Source organism: Dendrobium catenatum, unplaced genomic scaffold, assembly GCF_001605985.2.
Source record: "Dendrobium catenatum unplaced genomic scaffold, ASM160598v2 fragScaff_scaffold_1308, whole genome shotgun sequence".
Lineage (NCBI taxonomy): Eukaryota > Viridiplantae > Streptophyta > Magnoliopsida > Asparagales > Orchidaceae > Dendrobium > Dendrobium catenatum.
Genome location: NW_021319770.1, coordinates 83,038 through 109,620, shown reverse-complemented (window position 1 = coordinate 109,620; position 26,583 = coordinate 83,038). Strand labels below are relative to the sequence as shown.

General features: G+C 37.1%; 2 protein-coding genes across 2 annotated transcripts in view; both read right to left on the bottom strand.

Moving 5' to 3' along the window:
• LOC110114396 (probable protein phosphatase 2C 12) overlaps nt 1–13,087 on the bottom strand; it is a 14,762-nt gene extending 1,675 nt beyond the window's left edge. Inside the window, exons 1-7 of the mRNA XM_020847260.2 lie at nt 12,582–13,087; nt 5,741–5,912; nt 4,453–4,606; nt 4,314–4,377; nt 2,979–3,086; nt 2,409–2,534; nt 2,036–2,274 (exon numbers count right to left, since the gene is read on the bottom strand). Of these exons, the coding sequence (XP_020702919.1) occupies nt 2,036–2,274; nt 2,409–2,534; nt 2,979–3,086; nt 4,314–4,377; nt 4,453–4,606; nt 5,741–5,912; nt 12,582–12,815 (1,097 nt within the window). The 5' untranslated portion in view covers nt 12,816–13,087. The remainder of the gene's footprint in view (nt 1–2,035; nt 2,275–2,408; nt 2,535–2,978; nt 3,087–4,313; nt 4,378–4,452; nt 4,607–5,740; nt 5,913–12,581) is intronic.
• Nucleotides 13,088–20,193: 7,106 nt separating this feature from the next.
• Nucleotides 20,194–26,583, bottom strand: part of LOC110114405 — an 18,978-nt gene continuing 12,588 nt past the window's right edge. Inside the window, exons 5-7 of the mRNA XM_020847271.2 lie at nt 23,501–23,740; nt 23,275–23,413; nt 20,194–20,904 (exon numbers count right to left, since the gene is read on the bottom strand). Of these exons, the coding sequence (XP_020702930.1) occupies nt 20,435–20,904; nt 23,275–23,413; nt 23,501–23,740 (849 nt within the window). The 3' untranslated portion in view covers nt 20,194–20,434. The remainder of the gene's footprint in view (nt 20,905–23,274; nt 23,414–23,500; nt 23,741–26,583) is intronic.

The following is a 26,583-nucleotide window of genomic DNA, read 5'->3' as shown; positions in this document are numbered from 1 at the left end:
GTGATACAGAAAGGCGTGCTTAGGTGGTTTGCCGGTCCGACACGGACATCGAGGAAGGAGAGTGGGGGGAAAGCATTTTCTTACTTCATTCATGTTTTATTAATTATAATTAATGAAAAATTAATTGAAATTAATCATAAATAATAACACTTAATTATCATTAATGCTAATTAATTAATATTAAAATAAATAATTATAATAAATTATGATTAACACTCAATTAATCATAATTAATTACAATTAATTATATTTAATAATAATTAATTATAATTTGATGATAACTAATTTATAATCATTTATAATTAATAACAAATAATTGTAAATAATTATAATTAATATTTAATGAATAAAATTTGCACATGATTTAAACTAAATTAAGGCAAAATTAAAATAGAATTTAAGCAGGATTTATTCCAAATCCTGTTCAAATCTGAGAGAGAGTTAAAACCCCTCGTTCATCTCTTTAATTCGGCATCTGGCCGAAGAAGAGTGCGAATGGGAGAGCGTTACCTACACAGCAAACGAGTTCTCAGTTCGTTGCTTCCGATCGGACAAAGTAGGATGGATCGGCCTCTCTCTCCTTCTCTCTCTCTTTCTCGGCTTGTGTAAATGATCGGCACAAGCAAAGGGGGCGGAGGAGGGACGAGCTCCCGTATGGCTTCTGATCAAAATGTCAGACTTCCGATTCGATAGGAACGGAAGCCGTCGAAGGAGCGAGTGAAGTCGGACAGCCAAGGAGCGGTTGGAGAGGATCGACGGGAGGAACTCGGATGTGAGTGAGGTAAGAACTTGGTATCTTTCTCTTTTCCTCTCTCTCTCGGGATTTGGCCGAAGAAGTCGTGTGAAAGGGAGAAAGTTAACGTCACAGTGAGCGACTCCCGTCGCTGGTTCCGATCAAAAGGTCGGAACCTTCGATCCGATAGGGAAGGGACGCCGGAGATGGGGGGAAGGAGCTCGGCACTTGGAGATCGGGGTCTAGCCGAGAAGCATGCGAAGGGAGAAGCAGAGAGCGGAGAATGGAATCGCGAGTGGAACCGAGTGTGGAAGAGCAGCCGAGAGATGTCCGCTCGGTTCGCCTTTAAAGACGTCGAAGAGCGACGATCGAGAGCGGGATTCATGCAGGAATTGCGGAGACGCGACGCAAGCGGCGCCGACTCAGCGTAACCTCGGCAGGATTCGTGGACCCGATGGCTTACAGGTATTTTGATTTGATTTTTTTTTTTTTGTTCCTGCTGGGTTAACACTTAGAGGTCAACAACGCCTTATCCTTCCAACAGTATTCACTAACTGTAGGTACAATAATAAATCTATTTTTTTAAAAAGATTAATAACCCTCGCTCTTAAGTTCCATCATCATGGCATAAATAAAATTTTAATTTGATAATTTTCTTTACACTCCTATAGTATGCATAATAACCACAACTCTATGTTTTCCCCTAACATCGACTTATAATCTTCGCAAAAGAATTTTACTTCTCTTCTGAGAAAAGCAAATCTATTCATGGCTTTAACTGGCCATTTAAAAAATTAAAAAACAACTAAGAATTGATGTGTCATATCTCCATATCGTGTTGTATCCGTATTGTGTCGTATCCGTGTCGTTGTATCTATATTGATGCAACATGGGCCGGAAGGATTGAGCAGCTGAGGTGCTGTAGGAGGCTAGCCGAGCGTGCGACTGGGAGCGGATGGACAGTCGCGTTGTTAGCGCGGTAGGAGGATCGGGAGCGCTTGGGGCTTCAGCTCTGAAGTTTGGTTCTAAGAGAGCAAGAGAGTTTGCATGCTTGGGATTTTCGAAATTCCTTCGTGCCAATTAGAGACGAGCAAGCTGGAAGTTTGTACATGAGTGGTTGCGAGATCGTGGAGAAGTTACGTGAGTAGTGGGGTAGTGGGAACGTGCGTGATTGGGTCCGGTCGGTGGTTAGAGGTCAACATGAAGATAAAATAGGTTTTGATGCTTTTGGTCGTAAATGGCACAGCTACACACAACTTCAAGCGAAAGATCTGGTATCAATATATTTCATATAGAATGTACCTTTGAGCAAGTACTGCAGAACCATCTTCAAATAATTCTTCCACTGCATACGGTCCAAAGTAGTTTCTTACAAAAAGGTGAGATGGTGAATCATATGGCTTTTTGTGGAACATATTCTTTAAGACCCTCATCCCTTTCTTCTTTGGTTGGGAAACAAAAGGAGAGATATTTTCTGGCGGCAATAAATCAACCACTATACATGTTGTATCATCCCTAAGTCCCTTTACCAGCACAGCTTCCTGCAAGCAAAAGGTGACCATTTGATTGGCAGAAACAAGAACTTTTTGTTCAACTTAATGACAAAAAAATGTATTACGATGTGACAGAACATTTTGATAATCCTAAATAATAGAAAAGGGTTACTATTTAATACCGTAACAATTTTGTTAGCAGCAATATCCGCTGGATGTCCACGAGAACAATTCAGAGCTGATTCAAAAGTCAAAACATCCCACACACCATCACTAGAGATGATAAGTCGGCCTCCAGCATTTGATAGCTGCAAAAATATCATACAATCAGAGATGAACATGTCAATATCAAACATAAAGGTACATGCTGAAAGACAATGATTAACTATAGCTGAAATGACAAGTGGATGAACTCTACCTGACAGATTGTCAACATTAAAAGTATTAGAAAATTTATTCATAAATAGAGAATTATCAAAATTTGATATGCAAAGTTATATCTATCTTTACAAGGTATCGCAGCATCCAAATTCTATTATTAAGTCGGAGAACGGAATATTACAAAAACTCTTTATAGTTGTCAAAATTCTATTGGAATTCTACTGTTAAAGCCTCCTCAAATATTGTGTTGTAACATGAAACTCAATAGATAACTCTTTGTTTCATACCTCAAGTATACATTTTGAAATATCTTATAATAAAATTAATCCAAAAATTAATCATGAAATTGATGAAACTGATGAGTCGCTCACCTTCACTTGCTTCACGTGGGGAATAGGAATAATGAATTCACCAACATCCACGTCACCAATCGACCTTGAGAGACACAAGCCACCAGGCCAACACCTGAGAGGTCCAATCTGGAAACACATTTCATTAGATCAGTAGCAATAAAATTGATAGTCAATAATAAAACAGGTTCAGAAGCTACTATGAGCTGGATCCTACTTTTAAGGAAAATGATGAAAAATGGCTTATAAGTCAGCATGTGTAATCCACTAATATTTCCAGTCCCTGCAGCTGGCATTACAGCTATTAAATACTTGCCATTAATAATCAACCAACGCTACCCCTTGTAGTCAGAACAAAATGAAAGAGGAAGCGTCATGGGGCTTTTATTTTTGCCAAGTCAGAGATTTGGAAACAAAATTTACCAGGCTTAACCTAAATGGTCACAATAATCACCTTCCTTCAACCCAATTACCATTAAACTCACAATTAAAGTTGGTTGGCAAAAACTCTTAAGTTTTATACTTGTATATCTTAATTTTTGCCCTACTAGAAAATGCAATATGTAGAATTAATTGGTGAAATTGTGTTCATGAAAAAGAAGCGGCTTCCATTATCACCTAAACAAACGACGCAAAAGTAATTTTTTTTATATTCAGGTATTAACTAAGTATAATAATAATAGTAGGCCGCTCCCAGCTTGTTCAGCATATTGCTTGTTTAATAATTTACAAACAAATCACCTAACAAAGTTTGATATGGGACTTCAGCTTTTGTTTTGTACTTCAAACAATCAATGAACTTCTTCCCCTTCTTTAATAGAAAAACTGGTCGAGAAAAACCCCCAATTTCATAAGAAAAAATGTTCAGTCTACCTAATCACCACAGCTAGGGCAATCCATAGAGCTCTCTTAAAGAAACTTTAGTTTGAGAATTTATTTGACATTAACCACACCTTCAAGCTCCCAAACGCATACATAGCCCACCCCTGTTTGTGGGTTGGGCTATTTTTATTTCATCAATGTATTTTCTATAAAAGCACCTCACCAAGAACATACAACTTCAACCCCAACGGCACACACAAACCCCACTCCTGTTAGTGGGACGCACTGCTTTTCATTTCATCAAGACATTTCAATAAAAGCACCCCACCAAGAAGATACCACTATTCAACCTTAAATTTTAATGCATAATCATCACAATCATATAACACAATCCCAGAACAGGTTAGGAAAAAAAATTAGCACATTTTCATTGACTAATAACTGCCGGGTGATAAGATAAACAACCGTAAATGCAAAACTTAGTTTTTTTTTTATCGAGGATGAAGATTTACTGTCATAAGAATACATGCACACCTCTGCCCCACAGGCAAGATATAGTCTTCCAACCTCACCCCCACTTGCAGTAACACGTTCGACCCTGTAAGAACATACACTACAGGTTTCAGTAGAAGCTCTTACCAAAACAAAATTTATAAAATAGAAGTCAACTCACTCCTCTTTATTTTCATCCAGCCTGTGATCTGCTGACAAAAGGTAAAGTGAACCATCAGCAGATTCAAGAATACAGCGTGAATCACCTACTGATGCTACTGTTACCGCCCACCCATCTATAATCACAAATGTAACTGTCGTTCCTGAAGGTTCAGCTGGTAAAGTAAAAGAAAATAATTTCAGAAATAGCATTTTGATAATCACTTGGAGTTTTAATTATTATCAAATAAAAAAAATAAGTCATTCATGTATTTCTGCATGGACTTACAAGATTTTTTTTTTTTAAAGGAGGTATTAAATTAGGTCCCTTCCATCTTCAAGAAGACAGCTCTTATATTTGCAATACAAAATATAACGGTTAATCCCAACTAAACATAGCACAATTTCCACTCATGGAAGAGTGTCATATTAGGGCCAAATCAACAAGTGCATCTATCAGAAACACTATATTGACATTTGTTAGTTCTGCGTGGAATATAATTGTACTGATCAATTGGGTTGTACTGTTACTTCGGACCACAAATTTTGTTGGTCAAACTCGTTGGGGGGTTGTAGGAGCCCTCCCCTATTTGAGTTCAGGTGCAAAATCCGTTCAACAGTTTTACGCACAATCGTACCCGAGCGTTGTAGCGTTGTATACCAGAGCACTACGACATTGTATAGTCTGGTTCGACATAGACAAAGAGTGAAGCGCTACGAAGCTCCAAACCACGGTCTTGTCATTCATACTAGAGATAGAGAGTGGAACGTCATGGCATTGCGAGTCAAGTTGGACAATTTCCTTCTCATTTTTCATGTTTGACTTGAAGGGTTATATCCCTTAGGTAGTTTTAAGTGTCTATTTATCCATTTTGTGCAGAGAACGGAGTAAGTGAGTGAAGAGAGATAAGGAGAGAGTGAGAGAAGATATTTATACGATTTCTCCTAATTTTTCAAAGTGAATTTCTTGGCATGGTGTGGCTCCAGGATTTTTTCCTGATTTCGGGTTGTTCCACATTAAATCCTGATGTTTTTTTTTTTTTTTCGTTTTCGCTGTATTTTCTTTTCTTGTTTGTTTCGCATCGTGGTTTACTTCCCCAACAACATTCTTGTCATATAGGCATAATCCATTGAACAGTTGACATCTCCATATGCTGTAGGCAGCGTATTAGCATAGTTCAAATATACACATGTTTTAAGAGGCGAAGACGTGCTTAAAAAAAAGACTCACAACGTAAACAAAATCTTTAATGCATATTCTTGTACTCAAGAAACCGCTTGGTAAAGGTTTGAATTTCCAATAGTCATACCTTTATCTTGAAAATCTTTATCTGTTTTGACAAAGCCTGCAACTAAAGCTCGAGGTAGAGCTGCTAACCATTCATCTCTAGTAAGACCTGAAGGAATGGCACACAAAATATTGTTTAAGAGGTTCTCCTTAGCATATATTGCAGCTGCTAATCCATTGTGACCATCAAATAGCTGCAGAAGGCAAATGCAAAATGATTGTAAATGTTGACAGTGGAACGTGTACGAATTACATCATGCAAAAGTCAGAAAGAATTAGTTATATGAATGCTACAGTACACTGTTGTAACTTACACATGCCTGTACTTGCAGTAAGGAAAAAAGATGCTAATTAATCAAACAACATTTCATTATGATTCAGTGACTTTTTGTAGGGCTAAACTAAACATAACTACTTCACGCTATAACTAGACTCATTTCTATACTACAATTCAACATATAAGTTGCGTGAATGAAATGTTTATGGCCAGCTCCACATGTAATCAAAACCTCTAAAATTATGATATATTGGAAAAATGTGGACAACCATACTACGCCGATAAAACAGCTGCTATAAACCACTGTTCATAAAAGTATAAGCTTAGTCAAACAAGTACTAGACTCGACTATACCAAGAGCAATAAGATAGCAGAGACGTTGGGCTACTTGAGAGTGTAAAACATTGGCAAATAATACAGATTGATTCCATTCTAAGCATAATTAAACGGTGTAGAAATCGGATACATTTCACATTACAATTGATATAGCTGATATTATATGATTTCTTTGCAAAAGGATAAGGAAGCAGTTTATCAATGTGCCAATCAATAGGGACGTTTTTTCCATTGATTTAATAGCCCACATATGACAGAGGAAAAAAAGATGTTCTTTTGCCAATGTTCTTTTATGTGTTTTGCACAAGAATTATAAAATGGTAAGAATTTAGAGCCAGTACACAGCTTACATGCTACCTCGGTTTGTTTTCAGCCATGCCTCAAGCAAACCAGAAATCATTATGTGTGGACACCAAATGTCATCCAGAGACCAACCAGAATCGCCACGTCACCCCCTGCTTGGTATCGGGCTCGATGCTACTTGGTACCCGGCTCGATACCGCTCGGTACCCGGCTCGGTACTACTGATGGTGCATTCTGGTTGGTCTCCGAACGTTAAGCTGCATTCGACGTCCGCACAGAATAATTGGAGGAGGATCACTATACTGCAGGATCTGAGTTTGTGGATAAATAAGAGATGTTGGTGTACTGAAGTTGTATTGTTTGGCTTTCAAATGCTCACCCTATGTGGTATGCCATAACTTATCATATTAAGTATGGTGCAGAACGGAGTGATAAAGTTCCACATCAGCAAAAAAACGTGGGCTTAAATCATACAGCACTGTCAAATAGGTGGAAGTGCATGCTTCATCATTGTTTTGCAAAGCATGTGATGTGCACAACTGTGACATCCCAAATCCGAAAGGAGCAAGGAGTGATCACCAGAGTAGAAGTCCAAATAAAGAGCAGCTCTTGGTAGATTTCTAAGATAGCAGAGTTTGAGAATATGAGGGATAAATCCAAAATATGTGAGATATCTTTTGGTATAATGGTAGAGTTTTGTTAGAAACTCCACAATTAAATATGTTTATGATGGAGTACTCCTAGGATGGGTGAACCTCTAGAAAGTAGCACAAAAAAAAACATAGGGTCAACCTACCATGAGATAGGTTAGGCCAAAACGGACAATATTTTGCAAGGTGAGTAAGGTTCATTCAATTGGTATCAGAGCTCTCCACCAATATAATAGGTGATTCAGAGATGAACCAAGCAAAACATGGTAGGCATGTAACATCCTAAATCCAAAAAAGATGATTTGAAGAGGGCGTGGAGACCAACCAGAATGCGCAATATGAGGTGGCTCTTGGTAAGCTTCTAAGCTGGTAAGCTTCAAGAAGAAAATGGAATGGAAATTAATAGAATCTTACATTGAAAAGGGAGAAAAAATTATAATGCAATATAAGCAAAATAATAGATGCATATATATGAGGCATTTTTTAGTGTGATGAGTGGAGTTTCATTGAGAACCCCACATTTATGCATTCTCACAATGGTGAATCATAGAATGGATGATCTACTGAGAAGTACGAGGTTAAATTAATTATGAGATGAGGTGGACCAAAGTATCCACACAATGTGAGCTAGGTCTTCAGAGCATCTCTCCTTCTCAATCAAATAAGAAGGTTGGTTCAACCATTGATTAAAATCATGCATTGTTAATCAAACCATGAGCACGTCCAATGTCCTATTGCTTGAAAAACAAAAGAATTATTTGTGATGAATTAAATGGACATATAAAATGTTGTAATATTTGTGATGAAAAGAGGAGAAGCTATAGTTAATTTATATTGAATATGATCCTACAATAACAAATACATTTTAAGAAAACAAAAGAGTACTTAGTTACTTTTCAAAGCAAAGCTACCAAATTATACAAAATGATTTCTTTCACTGGGAATAAATGAGAAATTATTGAAAGGATTGTAAAGAGACAAATTGAACTCCTATGAACGAAAGTTAATCTAGAATAGGATGACTAATGCATTAAGAAGGTTGCCATACCAGTTTAAGGGAGACCCAAAAAACACCATACATAAGGAATCTTGCAGTTGAACGAGGAGATACAATAAGGATATTAAGGAAAAGAATTTTGTTTTTAACAACTGAGGCTTGCAATATGAAAGCAGCAAGCAAAAAAAAGTTGGAATTTAGTTACCAGGGAAGGAGAAATATATATTTATAAAAGAGCTAAGAAAAAAACAGAACATCTAAGGACCTTGAACAAATTAAATGTGTTCAAGATGAAGATTGATACATCATCAAAAAATTTGTTTGATTGGGCACAAATCTCGAGGCAAAATCAAGTTGTAAACTTCCAAAATTAAAATTGGGGCCATCCGAACTCCAATCTCAGCAAAATTATAGTCGAACTGAACTTCTAGGAAATACGAACCCAACAACACCAAATTCGACTCAATCCTAGCCCAAATGGGTCCAAATCAAGGGCCCGATGCGCTGTTGGAAGGTTCGAACAACAATTTGGATTATCAAACGGTTTCCAAACGCGACATGCTTACAGTCGAATCGAGCGGCTCGACGAGACAAATCCAATGAGCCCGAGATCATAGAATTCCAACATCACTAATGTCTAGCGAACGATCCACGATCAAGGGATTCAATATCGGCCGTTCATCCAAACCACTCCCCATTTACCCTTGATCTTCCTCCTATTTACAGGCCATGGCACTCTAGGAAATCTATAAATAGACCCCTCCTTCCTCTTGAAAGTGGGCCCCTAAGCCTAAGGAGAAAAGAGAGAGATCGGAGATTTCTCTTGCCTACTTGCCTCCTCGACCACCACCTGGTGTTCCGTTGGACCACCACTTGAGGCCCTGAGCTCCGCCGGACCACCACCTGACTCCTGGAGTTCCGCCAGATCACCACCTGATACCCTGAGTTCCGTTGGACCACCACTTGAAGCCCTCAGCTCCGTCGGACCACAACTTGAGGCACTGAGCTCCGTCGGACCACCACTTGAGACCTTGAGCTCCGCCGAACCACCACCTGACATTCTAAGCTCCGCCTGACCACCGTTTGAAGCCTTGAGCTCTGTCGGACCACCACCTGATGTCTTGAGCTCCGCCAAACCACCGCTTGACGCCATGAGCTCCGCCGAACCACCACCTTACGTCTTAAGCTCCACCAGACCACCTCTTGACGCCCGGAGTTCTGTCGGACCACCACCTAATACCAGAGTTCCACTGGACCGCTGTCTGAGGCCCTGAGTTCTGTCAGACCACCGCTTGACGCCCTAAATTCCGCTGGACTATCACCTAATGCCCGGAGTTCTTTCGATGAACCTACGGACACCAGTGTTCTACTAACCGACGCTCGAACTTCCACGTGATGCTAGAATTCTGCCAGATCACCAAGTGACTCCGAAGTTCCACCAGACCATCAAGTGACGTCGGACTTTCATTTACCCTTGACTTCAACATTACGGTTGATATTTGTAATCTGATCACTCTCATGGGCGAGTCAGCCCACTATAACCTACTCAAATTCTAGTGGAATCATTTTCAACAGGGTCAGGCCTCATGGTTTTTTTCATTTCCAGGATTTTCCACGTAAAAATCTTGTGTTCTCTATGTGTGAGCTGGATATTCGTGCAATGCTAAGACGTAGGATCATATCCATCGCCGCGTATATTCTAGTCCGCAACAAAGATAATATAATTTTAGTTAAAAATAAAGACAATAAGGAAAGACGGAAATATTATTTTGAAGAATTAATAAATGAGATATTTAAGGAAGAAATATTTTTAGAAGAGCGTTATGAACAAAATTGTGAGTTAGACTATTAGATTGATCCAACAAAGTAAAAGTAAGTTAGCTCTTAAGAAGACTCAAACCTAAAGCTTTAGATCTAGATTAATCTCTATTGAGAATTGCATAATTGGGTGTGTCAGGGAGAAATTATAGCAATAAGGGTGAATGGTAGGTCAAATGGTGAAAAAAAGAAATATTTTGGCACCAATATTTAAAAATAAAGATGTTAAGGATTCTAATAATTAAAGGGAAATCAAATTAAAGAAATATAGGCTGAGGAAAATCATAGCAATACGATAAGAATTAATTTCCATTCAGTGTTAAAATATACAAAAAATAAAGAAAGGATCTTTATATAATTTCCATTCATCTTAATAAGTATATGATCAAAAAATATGTCTGAGGTATGGTAAGTTTATTAGCCATGGAGAGACCAATTCCGAATAGAGCATGTGATGTGAAACCAGGAATTAGATTTAAAAAATTAATAAAATCTTGTTCAAATAATGAAATTTCAATCTTAATGTTGTTCACAATTGAAGCATTCTCAAAGATCTTAGAATTCGACTACGCTTAGGCAAGAGTTTACACCTAAATTAGCAAGTTCTCTAAAATAACGACAGTAATAAATAGTAAAGCAAATGAAAAGCCAATTAGAATTCGGCGGTTAACAAAGCGATTGTCTCACCTTGAGGCTACGCTCATTCACTACTTCTAGGTTCGTTGGAAGAAGAATAACCACACAAGTGATGAAAACCACTCCGAGGGCGACAATGCCGTAGATCCGTAGGGAAGGAGAGGAAGGCGCCGAATGTGGAGGTAGCACGAGAGGACGACCTTTAATGATCCACGTGTAGACGGAAAAGTGGTCGTCGATTGAATCCACTAGTGTTGGTAGAATCCGATCCAAATATTCTTCGACGGTGTCGTCGAAATCAAAGCCTACGTCAAAGAATGGGGATTTAAGGATGTTAACTCTTCCTTGATTGTCGTACTCAAACCCGAAGTTCCACTCAGGTTCCTCCATGCATTCTTGAAGGTGAGAAAGGGTGGTCGCCGTTATTTTCATTTCCAGGATTTTTCACGTAAAAATCTTGTGTTCTCTGTGTGTGAGCTGGATATTCGTGCAACGCTAAAACGTAGGATCATAAATCTATCGCCGCGTATATTCTAGTCCGCAACAAAGATAATATAATTTTAGTTAAAAATAAAGACAATAAGGAAAGACGGAAATATTATTTTGAAGAATTAATAAATGAGATATTTAAGGAAGAAATATTTTTAGAAGAGCGTTATGAACAAAATTGTGAGTTAGACTATTAGATTGATCCAACAAAGTAAAAGTAAGTTAGCTCTTAAGAAGACTCAAACCTAAAGCTTTAGATCTAGATCAATCTCTATAGAGAATTGCACAATTGGGTGTGTCAGGGAGAAATTATAGCAATAAGGGTGAATGGTAGGTCAAATGGTGAAAAAAAAGAAATATTTTGGTACCAATATTTAAAAATAAAGATGTTAAGGATTCTAATAATTAAAGGGAAATCAAATTAAAGAAATATAGGCTGAGGAAAATCATAACAATACGATAAGAATTAATTTCCATTCAGTGTTAAAATATACAAAAAATAAAGAAAGGATATTTATATAATTTCCATTCATCTTAATAAGTATATGATCAAAAAATAAGTCTGAGGTATGGTAAGTTTATTAGCCATGGAGAGACCAATTCCGAATAGAGCATGATTATATGAATGATTAGCAATAAGTTTGTACCATTTGTATTGGTTATGGATGTGTTTACAAAAAACATTCAAGATGCCATAATTGAGTGCATGCAATCGGCAGATAACCTTTTGATCAATCTGCTCCAGCTACCATCTATCATGTAAAATAGATCAGATTGAATAGCAGAAGACAAAAAGGATGCCCAAGAGGCATTCAAGCAAAAGCAGAATCGAAATTAATAAAAAAGGCATTAAACCACTTCCGACTCAAAGCTTAAGAAAAAACTTAATTTTAGAAGCATCTTAATTAAACCTTTTGCATTAGATAAACACCATCAATCCAGCTATCAACATACAAACCGATCTAATCACCTAAATTCTACGTAGCGCGTTCGCTGGTTATCAGTCAACATCAATGACGGTAACTTCCTCACTAGTAATGCTACATAACAAAAACCCTTGTTCACACACCATGGATAAAGACACGCGAAGAAGTAAAACCAGCAACCCAAACTAACCATCAACACGGTCAACAGTCAATACCTAGGGTCTGCACCATACATTCCCAAATGAATCTATGAAATTCATCATCGCTGATTATTACAGCAACATATATTTCCCTCTCATTTCTCTTAAGAGCTTAACTGGTTTTTGGTCAAAACGTCAGCTCATATGTTCTAATTATTATCCAAAAATTCAGTATAAATAATCGAAAAATGAGAGTGAGAGTGAGACTGTGAGAGGAGATTTGGCCGGTACCGCGAAGACGGAGAAGGTGGTGGCGCCATTTCCGGGAACCCGCTGGCACTCGGTCTTGAGAAAAGTTAAGTCCTCGCCCTTCTTGCTCCGGCTGGCCAGACCATGAAGGATATCGGGCTTACCGATCTTCTCGCTAGTCAGCTCCCGCTTGAGGAGCACCGAGAGTGGCGGCATCATCCAATCACCTTCAGCGCTTCCGGCTTGGCCAGCACCGGTTCCCACCATCGAAGACATCGCCGAAACCTTACCCGTGTCTGTCCTCAGACAGCCAGATCGATCAATCGCAGAAGCCAAGTGATCTGGATTGCCTCGTTGGGAGGCTCGGAGCCGAAGTCATTTTGTATGCGAAACGGAAATCATAAGGAATCCTTCAGCAGCCACGCTGACTCGGATTCAATGCCGGCATGCAATTGTGGAGATTCCGAAGACGGAGACTGAAACAATAAGAGAAGCGGAGGGGAGCGCATGAGCTAATTTAACTGATAAAATATTAAAATGTCCTTGGATTCCTTCCATATTTATAAGTTCATCAAATATTAAATATAGCAATAAAACTCAGCTCATCTTCGTGAGTTGTTTGAGAGCTGTGTAAACATTCAAATTTTTAATTATTCAGATATTATCTATTTTAGTTCGAGGGCCTCACAATTTTATCATGTTCGTGTAATTTCTTAGAAGGTCACCCATCTCAAAATTTTTCCGGGATTGTGAAGTTTTTTAATAAAATTATAACCATCACATCAAAAGGCGTCAATGTTTAAGAGTTTAATTTATTTTTTTTACTTAAAGAGTTTCACAATCCTCTCACTTAAGTAGCTGGCATCCACGTCAGCATCTTTATCTCAGAATAATCCACATAGCAGATAGGATTGTAGAGGTGACTCCTACAAATTCAAGTGGTGATTCATGTCACGTAGCACTTTGTCCCATATTGGGTTCAAGATATAGTTCCCATTGCATAGCACATTGTCTTATATGGCAATTAGTTCCCATCTTTCAGATGGTGAATTGCTCTGATACCATTTGTAACAGCCCAAATTCTAAACTATCGAGATATTGTTCGTTTTGGCCCTTGGGCCTCTCGATTTTGTCGTGTTGATGTAACATCCCAGGAGGTCACCCATCCTAAGATTTCTAGAGCTTCTTAATGAAATTTCAACCATTGCATCAAAAGGCACCTCGATATTTAAGAATTTAGTTTCTTTTTACTTAAGAGGTTTCACAGTTTGGCTATCAATAAAAAGGTTTAGGATTTGAATCTTGTGTATGTGATGTGTGCGTATGAATTTATCTTGATTGGCCTAAATGTCCCAAAATATATATAAGGATAAGAATATTTCTAATCATTTTTCTTTTAAGATGACTCATAATAGCAACTTGCACCTTTTTGGAACTTTTTGGTTGAATATAGAAATATACACATTCTCTATAAAAAAAATTTCTTAGTTGAATGGGGCCTCTATTGAATCCCATGAGAGGATTCTTAACACTGTGATTGCTCCATTTAAAAGACTCACTGTGTCGAATATCACCTCAAACGGCTCCTGGAATCTCCCTGCTTCCCTCCCTTCTTCTCTCCTCCATTTCTATTAGATCAATTATAGATATTGTCATTTTATGGATGGGTATTATTCTGTGCGAAGTCCGGAGGACGTCCGGATACCAATAAAAATATGCCGCATCATTCTAAAAATATATCGCTCGCTATCAAGTGCTTAACCGAACGGTTTCCCGTCCGGTGTCCGCACAGAATAATAGCTCGTCTCTAAGCCTTCTTTTAAGCACTTATGGGCTTTAAGCTTCTACAATCTTGAAATGGTGGAGTGGCATTCACATGCATATATGGCACAAAAAATATTCTCTTCGGTTTTCCATTCACTCTTGGCTTGTTTTTATGGATGGGATTAAAACTGTGGATGCTCTAACTATAAGGAATATTATGGTGCATAACTCTTGTATTTTATGTAACTCATGTGCTGAAATTGGTTCTTACTTGTTTTTGGTCTTTACTGGACGGTGATGAGGCTATTATGCTCTCACCTCAACGCTGGATGGCAGTTGTTCTATATTGGCAACCATGGTTCCTTTCTCTTGATCTGCTATGTTTTTGCTCTGATCTTGCTTGCTGGATCTACTGTTTTCGAATGAAATACTTATTTACCATTGGATGGCTATTTTGCCCGGCAACCGGGTTGATCTAATCTTGGATGAATTATTCTGTGGGATGTCGAATGCTGTCCAGAGCCCAATGAAAATGCGCCACGTCACCCCCTACTCGGTACCGCGGGTTGGTACCGAGTTCAGTACTGCTCGATACTGGATGACGTGAGTGCATCTGATTCGCCTCTGGATGATAAGTTGTGTCTAGTATCCGAACAGAATAATCTCTCTGATCTTGGATGATTACCTCAATTTCCAATGGGAGCTCTTTGTGGCTTTTTGAATCCAAACCATTCATCTTTTGTTTTTCTTTTAAGTTTGATTTTACTTGTCCTTGTGGTTCAATGTACATAATATAACTGGTTTTGAAAGATTATTATGTGCGGAATCTAGTCAGGAGAACCGTCCAATTTTTATACCATTAGATTAGCTTAAGGTTTTGTTTGAGATAGCTTTTATATTTCTTTCTAAAGCAACTTTTTAGTACAAAAAAATTCATACTAAAAAGTTACTTTAGAAAACAGTAAGAAAGTTATCCTAAAAGAAGTCGAAATCTACTAAGGCGAGCTAGGCTCATTCCCAGTCCATATAAGTATAATTTCAAAATGAAATATATTAGTTAATTTTATTAAAAAAAATAAAAAATAAATAAAAGTTGAAGGGCCAGTTAGTTGATGAGGTCTCTATAAACTATCTAAAAGTAAAAACAAAATATTCACATTAAACATAAGTCAAATCAATTTAAAATAAATAAGAAAGAATTTGATTTTATTTTTAAATCTACAAGTGAAATTAAAATTGTATTTTTTTTATTTATTTTTATATCCATGACCACCGAAATGCGAGCTACAAGTAGGGGCCAAAGGTGATCGTGATGGGTAGCGACGGTGTCAATTATAGCTATGGCGAGGGTGGCTGTGGCCAACAATGGCGGCAGCGGCCGTTACCGGTAGCCAGTGGCATTGTAAAGAAGTTACGATATATTTAGAAATAGCTCAAATCTAATAGTTTTCAAATACATCAAAATTATACTCTGCATTTATCTTACTTCAAATCAAAAATAATATTTTCAAAATCCTTGCATTTGAAATACTTTACACCTCTTTCACGTCAAATCAAACAACCACTTAAACTAAATCAAAATATTATTCAATTTTTTAAAAATATTTTTTTATTTCAATTATTATTTTTGTTCATATCATTATTCATGCAAAAAACTAGCCAAATGGTAAGCATGCCTAACCATCGATGGATTTAATGCACAAACTTCCTTTAATAATAATTAAGCATGGCTTGACTCATATTGCATGCATCATAATTATTAATTTTTATCTGTTAGTAGACTCAGTATATACAATTTAATATTTATGCAATTAACTATTTTTATCTGATTGATGACCACACAAAAAAAAAAATATTCTCTTATGTTTGGGCAGCTAATATAGAGACTAATTTTCCGTTAATATTATAATTGTTGCGGGCTAGAATATACTCGTCGATAAAGTTAAAAAATTTTCGTCTTAGTATTGTACGGATATCCAGGACACAAACAGAACAGAAAAAGAAACATCAAGGTTTTTACGTGGAAAAGCCTAAAAGGGGGAAAACCACGGGGCCACGCCCAGTTAAAAAAATTCCACTAGTGTTTGCTTGAAATACAAGAAGCTGACTCGTCCTTAAAATTTAGGACGATCGGATTACAATGAATCTCTTTAGGGTTGAAAGTCAGTTACAATGTCGAGGAGAGTTCCGGCGTCACTTGGGCGTCAGGCTGAATTTGGCGTCAGATAGAATTATGGAGTCACTTGGGTGGAATTTCGGTGTTACTTGGAAGTTTGGCAAAATTCCGGCGTTACTCAGGCGTTCGGCAAAATTCTGGCATCACTCGGGCGTCGGGCAGAACTCCGGTAGTGGTCAAGGAGTTATTCCCTCCTATTCTTCTCTACTTCTCTCCTTCTTCTCTTCTTCTTGCTTGGATCCCCTCTCATCTATTTATAGATTTCTTGGAGTGGCATAGCTTGTAAATAGATGTGAGATCATGGGCAAATAAGAAGTGGTCGAATGGACGGCTGATATTGAATCCTTTGATCGTGCACCGTTCATCAGACATTTGAAGGTCTTAATGATGTCAGAATTCAGCGATCTTGGGCTCGTTGGATTCGTCTCATCGAGCCGCTCGATTCAACTATAAGCTGGTTAAGTTCGGAGACTGTTTGTCGACTCAAATTGTGGTACAAACTTTCGAACAGCACTTCGGGTCCTTGATTTGGACTCATTTGAGCTCGGATTGAGTTGAATTTGGTGTTGTTGGGTTCGTATTTCCGAGACGCTCAGTCTGACTATAAGTTTGATGAAATCAGAGTTTAGATGCTCCCGGATTTAATTCTTGAAATTTCCGGCTCGATTTTGCCTCAAGATTCGTGCTCGATCAAGGTAATTTTTTTGAGAATATATCAATAATATACCGACAAATTTGATCATGCTCTTGCATATGGCATGTTTAAATTTGATGTAATTATCTATAAACGAAATTAAAATGTTAATTAGAAAATTATTAATTTAACTTTGAGAAATCATTATCAAAATATTTAATGATATGATTTTCCTTAAATAAATTTTCTTAAGAAAATAGGGGGAATTACTTTCATAATTACAAAACTATAAACAAGTTAATATTTATGATTTAGAGATTAAGGCTTCATTTGAGATAATTTTCTTATTATTTTTAAAGCAGTTTTTTATTACTAAAAAGCTACTTTAAGAACCAGTAAGAAAGTCATCCCAAACAAAACCTAAGTGTTATAAATAAATATAAAATTTAAGTGCATATATGTGTAAATATATAAAAATTTTAGTATATTTATGCAAATTCGCCAAAAAAAATTTTACTTTCTGAATCTTGTTTTTGGTTTCAAGTGCCATAGACTTTTTGATAGGGTTATTACTATAATGTGTGTATGAGTTTGTCTTAATTGATCTAAATATTAAATAAATAAATAAAAACATTGTGATGGAGCATTCTGTGTGGCTTGTCTCGAGCAAAAGAGGCATTTGTTTCTGCAGCAAGGCTTCATTGCATTATTTTAATCATCTGTTAATGTCGGATTATTTTAATTAATTATTTGTTTTCTTCTCTGTTCATTTATTAATTTGTTTGCATACAAAAGATCTGAAATTCTCAAGAATGAGTGATTTTTGACGTATTATTCAGCTGCCACTTGTAACTTTTATTTATTTATTTATTTTTTTTTTTTTGCCTTTTGCTTAATTTTTTAAATTTTCTTCAAATTTTATTTTAATCTTTGTTGTTTATGATATTAGTTGAAATAAAATTTTGTTTTATTTTATGTTTCAGAACACTATTCAGCTGTCTATTTTGCTGAAAAAAAAGGATGCAAAGTACAAGAAACAGTGTAAAATAAATGCAGCTTATTGAAATATTTTTGGATTTTATTGAGTTATTTGGTTATTTTTTTCCAAAAAAAAAAAATTGTTTGGTTAATTACATTATACATTATAAATGCAGAATTTCACTTTTTTATGCTTGGTTTGAAGCTAAATTTTAGTGTTAAACTGGATGACAACAAAAATGCTAGTTTATAGTTCTGTGTGAAATCTGATTGTGATGATCAATTGGGTTGTTAGGGAGGCGTGGGGATCCTCCGCCTGCTTAGGTTCGAGTGCTTTACATAAGGGAAAAAAATTTCTTCGAGTCAATATACTTGAGCGCTCGATGCTACATACCCAAGCGTCTTGACACTGCGTACCCAAGCACCCCAGCAATGTGTTCTTGAGCGCCCCGATGCTACAAGTTTGCAAGAAAAAATGACAGAGCGAAGCGCCATAGAGCTCTAGATTTGACTCTGCAGCCTACGGGTTTGAGCACCGCAACGTCGTCAAACAAATTGGGATTAGAGGTTTGAGCGCTACATAGCTCCAAACTGGTGTTACAATTCTCGTTTTTTTTAGGGTGGCGTCCCTTTGTGCTATTTACTTGACTTTCTTATGTGTTTTGTAAGAGATAATGGTGCAAAAGAAGAGAAACAATGAAAGAGTGAGAGAGTGAGAGAGTGAGAGATGAGAGATATATACTTATTTTTTTTCCAATTTTCATTATAAATTTTTTGGTGTGGTGTGGTATGGTTTCGTGATTTTTTCCCGACTTCAAGTTTCTCCACATTAAATCCTAGTATCATTTTATTGCCGTTGCTTTCACTTTCTCGTTTATTTCGTTGTGTGATTTACTCTTCCTCATCCCCAACACTAGTGATAGGAATCTGCCTGCTCTACAAGGAATTGGTGATGGTTGGCAACAGCCAACATCAAGGGTCCACCAACAACAGTGGTAACGGGCAATAGTGGGAGGCAACATATATGGCTAATCGCACTAAACACAAGCAATGTATTTGAAACTCACCCAAATTATGTGAATTCAAAATACATTGAACTGATTTTTAGGGTTGTTTGTTTGGGCTACATTCTAAGCCTTCATTTGGGACAGCTTTTTTACTGCTTCTTGAAGCAGCTTTTTACTAAAAAGCTATTTCAAGAAGCAATAAAAAAGCCATCCCAAACGAAGCCTAAGTGTAAAGTAAGCATAGAGGTTTTAGAAATTTGGAGATTTGAACGACCACATTTCAAATTCAATGGTTTTTAGGAGTACATTTAAAAATTACTCTTTAGTTCATTTTATGTGTATGTGGAATTCACCCATTTTAAGCGAATCCCAAATATCCAGCTTGGTAAAAGTGATGTTAGTCAACCACCACCACTCGGCAGCCACAATTTCCCACCGTTGCTCTTGACATCAACTACCTCTAATCAACTATTATTTCAGATGCACTGCTATTTTACTTTGCATTTCCTTCAACTAAACATAATAAATAAACAAAATCCTATATTTATAGTGAACTTAACTGAACAACATATAAAAATTTCCAAAACACTATTTTTACTTCACATTGCATTCAATACACTATTGTTCCTTTTCCAGCAGTGCAAATGCAAAGGGGAAGATATACGATCTTCATATTAGTCCATCATTCAGGTATGTGTCGCAGGCTAGGGAAACATTATAGAAAGAATACTTAAAAGACAATATTCAAAGACGATATTCAAGTCTATTCATGGCATTATGGTACATATGGAAACATTATAGAAAGCTATTCCCAACATTACAAGGAGAAATTATTAGGTGCGGACACCAGACGTAGAAGTACGTTCGTACTCTAATAAAATGTTGACATGTGGAGTGAACATGCGAATATTCAATTGGATTTATTTTTTATTTTATATATTTAATGTGTCCGCGGAACTTTAAGTCCTGCGCACCAAAAGCGCAGCCAAAGCATAGCCAAAGTGCAGCAAAAAAGCACAACAAAAGAACAGTTAAAGCTCAACTAAAGCCCAGGTAAAACACACAAAAAAGTGCAACCAAAATGCACTCCACGTGTCAAATTTTAAGTGGATGTCTGGACATACCACTACGCCCGATCTCCGCACCTAATAATTTTCCCATTACAAGACAGTAGAAGTTTGAGCGATTGTGTTTCTATGAAATGTTGCCGAGGTAGCATAAACAAACACGTACATTTAAGAAGTTATGTTAGATGTTTCAATTCTAAAAGCTCATGACACCAATCAGAGAATGCAAAAGACTGACCTTTAACTGATTAATATTTTATATGAAAATTCTACAACTTGGAACGTTTGATGCATTTAACTGGGTTGAAAGGTCCATGCATCGCAGTAGAAAAAACATGGTTCTTGATCAAGGATGAGACTGGTTTTATGTCCCAATCTTCAATGTTCTTTGGGACACATACATCAAAAAGAATCTGGCTAAGTACCCCATGGGTTTTGATGCTTGGAAGCTGGAAAAGCTCTCCCTTATACACATCAATCAATGACCCTCCATCTCTGGTTTCATCAAACTCCATTGAGCTTGGTAGTAAGAAATGGTCACTTGCGCTGATGGGAGCAGCGTACCTTTTGAGGCTCTCACAGGAGCTAACAGCTGCAACGTGGGAATTGCACACCGAATCTGATGCCTTCTTACAAGAAGTTTGATGGTGTTGCCGCATTCTGGAAAATTTAAGAGATGCCTTGGCAAGCAAATCGGTCACAGCAGCTGTATATTCAGCTCTATGGTATCTGTAATGAGCTACAAAAGAGACCAGAACCAAAAGGATTTGAACATTCACTGCAAGTCTTCCTTGAAAAAATGAAATAATTTTAGCTCAATTACATCATGGATGTCCTTAAACATCTTTTTAGTTTGGTTCCATTAGTCAAGCAACAACAACATCAAGCCTTTTTCGTCATTATCCTGTTAAAAGTCAAATTCTCATTTGAATCTAATAAAGAAAGATCATTTCTGATATTTTCTAACCAAGTGTTTTTAGGTCTACATCTACCTTTATTAACATAAGTCAAATCTAAAACCTCAACTTTCCTAACCGGGTCATCAGAAGGCCTCCATTTAATGTGACCAAACCATCTAAGGCGACTCTCTCTAATTTGATCCATTAGTCAATCAATTGTAAAAATTGGTGGTTAAACGAAATTACTTTGCCTTGTTAACGGTTTTTCTTGTGACCTATACTGTATACCTACAACTGTGATTGTTTAAATTAGTTCTTGCATGTTTTCACTAAATAACAACACTCACCAAGCTTTGTGTTTCATTCCAATTATAGAGGCTGCGGGAGGACGAGTATGGTGCAGTGTATGCTTGTGCGCTTCTATGCATGCACATGTGGGCAGGAGCAACAAGATAAGCAAACAAACACATGGAGGTGCACAAGCTTTTAAAGTCCACACCCTCACCTACAACCAAATTCCCCCCTTACATACGCTCGTATGTGCTTTTTTGATACTTTATAAGACTTCTATGAGGTAATTGTGATGGAGCTCAAATTTCACCAAACAAGATCTGCAAAATTTAAAACAAGAAAATTTATGGGTGAATGTGGATTTTTTTTATAATGCTTCTGTCATGGGGTAAGGCTGGCCGATTTAAAAAAATAACTGAAAAGAAGAGAGAGAAACAGAGGAAAAAAAGAAAGGAGAGAGAGAGGGAAAAAAATCGCTTCACTCTCTTGCTTGGTTGTGGTGGACTCGATCATGTGCATGCATGAAGGTGTAGGTCCAAACGTGATGATGCTATAGGGAAGCCTAGTAATGAGTTTATCATCGGGTCAGGTTTTAAATGAGTTGACTCCATCCCGGATAAAGTTGAAATGACTTTCAGATCAGATCAGGGTCAACCCATATATAATACATGGCCCATGTCGAGTCATCGATACGATTTCGGGACAACTTGAAGAGTCATTAGTCCTATATTAGGGAGTAAGTTAATATTTATTGAAGTTTGTTGAAATTTAGAGAGATATGGAGATCATCATGGTCTTGGTAATCATGATCCTTTTTGTGTTTAACATACTTATCATGATCTTCTCAAGAAATCAAACCAAAGATCCATGAAACAATAATTCTTTCCTATGCATATCAACTAGTTTACAGGACTCTTCACTAACAACAACTAATACGAGAAATATTCATAGTCGAACAATCCACAGATGAGCATAAAATGAGCTCTAGAAGGTAGAAGGTAATACAACTAACAAGTGCATAAAATCATGTAATAGAAACTAATTTCTTTACAACTACCTGATATAAATTATAATAATTAATGAACATGTATGAGATATAAAAAAGGTCAACAATGGAGGCATTAGGGTTAGTTATTTTTCTGTATTCATAGTTCAGTGATAAATTCAAAATAGGATAGCAAAGATAATATATATGTGTGCACGCGCATATACATATATATAAACGGGTTGGGATAAGTGGATAACCTTGAGTTGGATTTAACCCACCTTGCTTTAAAATAAAAAAAAAATAAAAAAGATCATTAATTATTAGATTTAGATGAGAATCTGACTCTTAACAGAACACAATGGAGAAAAAATATTTATGTACACCACATAGTGGGATAAAGGCTTATTGTTGTTGCATATATATATATATATATATATATATATATATATATATACACGTTCTACAAAAATGACTGGACTTCAAGAAATATGTTGTAGATAAGGACTTTGCAGTTTTCCTCTTCCATCAGAATGGCATTGCCTTCTTTGTTATTAAGTTATATTTGATGATGCATTTTAATTTCTTCTTTTTCAACAAACATTTCTTTTAATACCTTCATGCTATACACATTTCATTTATTGGTTTTTTTTTTTTTAAATCTCTTGAAAAAACCGTGGCTTATGAAAGCAAAGAAGACTTCATCCACCATTCCTTTAATTTCTAACAATACTTGATCCTATGAATCGACAAAAAAGAAATAATCAAAAGCAAAACGAACATTGAACAGTGAGCATTCATGCATTCTGTCCCTCATACTGTATTAAAATAATCAAAGTCCTATTACGAAACTTACCTAACGTACTTCTGGTTGAACAAGACATCGAACACACTATTAAGACAAAAATATGTAGGAAAGTTAATAAAAACTCACCAACATGAGGAGAGCTGCTCCATTTTACGAGGCTGACATCACCTCCAAGCTCTTGTAGACGTTTTGCAAAACCCCAAGAAATTTTGTACGGAACCAACTCATCATCTTCAGAACAAAGAATCAGGAAAGGACCCATGCACTGAGACCATGGCAGATAAATATAGATTACAGGCAAACGACAGAACCATAGTCTATAAATGCTAAACAAAATAGAAGGTTGCCTTACCACTGAGGAATACAAAGTCTGCCAATATTCAGCACGATCAGCTTCAAATCTGTTAATAAAGAGAGCATCCAAACCAGATGCAAAACCTTTTGCCATCCACATCAACACCCTTGGAGGATGAGAAAGTCTTAGAATAGATGGATGAAGAACAAACCGAGATCCAATTTCAGAAGTAAAATCTGTAGGACTCGAGTCATATATTTGTCCAGAGAGACACTCTCCCACTAGCCGATAATCATCCTGGATAACAAAGTGAACATGCCAAGTAAAGGAAGGAATGTCGGAATGTCTTCAAGAATGAAGCAAGATTCTGCGTCTGATTAGTTGAAAGAAAAAATAAAGCACAAGCCATGGTTTGAATCCCCAATGGCACAATTAGGCCTCAAGCGGGTAGATGTGAGAGGAATGACACAGGCATTCAAGATGAAGGGATAACGGTCATATATCTTGGGGGCAATGATAAGATTAAAACATGGACCTATATTTGACCAGGCTAGGCATCATGAGTCATAAACGTTATGGCATACCTTGGATCTTGCAATACTGGATCATTGGATATAAATGTGCATTCTCTAACGATTTGTGTTGTTGGAGTAGTTGGTTACACTGAGGGGTCCTATATCACTCCTCACTTTGAATATAGAAATGGTATGACCTAGCACTAACATCATGCAATATGAGATAAATGCGCCTAATCATCTCTGATAGTCTTCACTTCAACATGTGCATTCTTTGTTTTGTAACCTAACCAATTGCCAAAATGTCAGTCTTTTTTCTGCTTCCTCATATTGCAGTACACAGATGATGAAAGTATAATAACTACACTTAGAGTTGCATCCTATGACTCATAGGATACATCAACTCTTTTGGACTCCTAAAGTGCTCATGAGCTCATATTGTAATAACCCTCGTTTGCATTAAGATAATGATTTGCTAATGACCCGTTAATGATCCAATATAATCATATTGAAATTCTTGCATTTCAAAAAATCATGTATAAGAGCATTATAGTGCTGATATGGCAAGCGCAACAGTGCTTATCTCTTTGCTTGGAAGGTTCTAGGTTGGTAAGTGTAGCGGAGCTGGAGAACTGGGCGTTGCGGTGCTGGCTTCTCTAGCCTACTAATGTTTGGGCAAGCGTTGCGGCATTGTGGTAAAAGGTCACTGAAATTGTTGTTTTTAAATATTTAAATCAACAATTTCTATTTAGCACCAAACCCATTCCCCCGACCCATTCTTCGCATGCCTTAGCAAGGGCCCGGGAAGGAGAGGAGAGTAGGGAGAGGGAGGAGGAGAGAGAAAGTTGGCTTCAAGGCATTTTCATCTATTCTCCCAGTTAGTAAAGTTGTTCTAATCATAGTAGATGATCTTAATCATACCTTTTTTTTCAATGATTTTGATTTCTAAGTTTTTCTCACTTAAATTTAATAAAAATGCATTATCTTTCGATATATCAAACCCTCACCATGTAACTTTTGATATATTGTAGATACATTTATTCATAACATTTTGATATGATCATAATGAAATTTCACCGATTAATTTTACATATATGACATTTTACCTAAAATAATAAAATAAAGGCTTGCTAGAAATAATTTAGAATTATTACATCGATCTCATTAGGTCTGATATGGCATGCATCTAATACAATCCATCTGACATGACATGCATTCAAAGATAAGTACATTGATAAGTCATGCATACTAATAGGTATACATAATATACCTACTCCAATTCAAAATACTAAAATGATCTACATGCTAATTGCATTGGATATATACATGATACATGATTTGCATCTATTACAAATAATAAATATATGATATGACATGTGTGTATCTGCAAGAAAGGTTGGCTAGAGATTTGATTGATTCAAATTAGCAAAAGACATGTTACCCTATACAGGAGGGTGGGCCGACGGACTTTCATTTAAATAAAGTTTTTGGTATAATCTTAATGAAATGGGAGGCATTAAGAAAACTTGACTATATTATATGAATGATGGAGAGTGATGACTCCTACATGAAGCCACTTGACTTATAATTGATAATATTGATAATTGATATGATAGAATATTGTAGGTTTGGCCTATAGGACATGATATGACTCATACAAGAAAAACACCACATGAGTCAGATGTCCTGGCTTGCATAATTATGATATGATATATGTAAATGAAAAATTTTATATAATAAAACGTAATATGACATAAGACATGCACAAATTATATGATATGGCATAATCTATTGTGGGATCCAAAAATTCGGCCCCGGCCTCCCCGCCGCGCGATTTCTTTTTTATTTCGGCGAGGGAGTTTTAACTGAATAAGTTCCGAGGTAAATTTTGGAAGGCAGATGGGTTTGTAGATAAGACACTACCCAGAGATTTCGCCCTCATTTACGAGGACTTTATGATCTGAGTTCTGGTTTCCTATAGGCGCAAGCCCCTATAGTTAACTATCCCTCCCGATCACGAGAGAGAACTTTCGATTAAGGCTAGTCGTCAATCAGATATGTATAGAAATACGTGTATCTGGCATATAGTAGCAGCAATGGGTTTGAGATTGAAAGTTTGAAGAGTTTGGGAATTTGGGAAGAGTTTGATATTTAGAATGAGATTTCACCATCTTTCACTTAAAGCGGATGGTGGGGGAATGGATGATGGGCCCGATCAAGATCTCATGGTTCCGTCGTCCCGGGCCATCGTGGTCCCTGGTCTACTTAGTCAGAGGAGGTAGTCGACCCAACCTGACAGAAGGATCCTTGTCGGCAGCCATGGGTTGCTTCGTCCAAGGGTACCTTGTAGACCTGGGGTGGGTATTTGCCTAAGGGGACAAATTTGAATCCACCTTAGCTTATAGAGGGCTTTGTGCCCTATCAATTATATCCTATTGATTTATATCTCAAGGATTTGATGCCAATAAGGAGCGTATCGGCGCTGGCCATAACCGGTATTTCGTGGTGCCATTTGGCGGCAAAACCACTCGGTTCAGAGGGCCCCGGGTCATAACCGTTTATCCTACAGTGCCATTTGGCGGCAAACCGCCGGTTAGAGAACACGTACCACGTCCTTACTGGAGC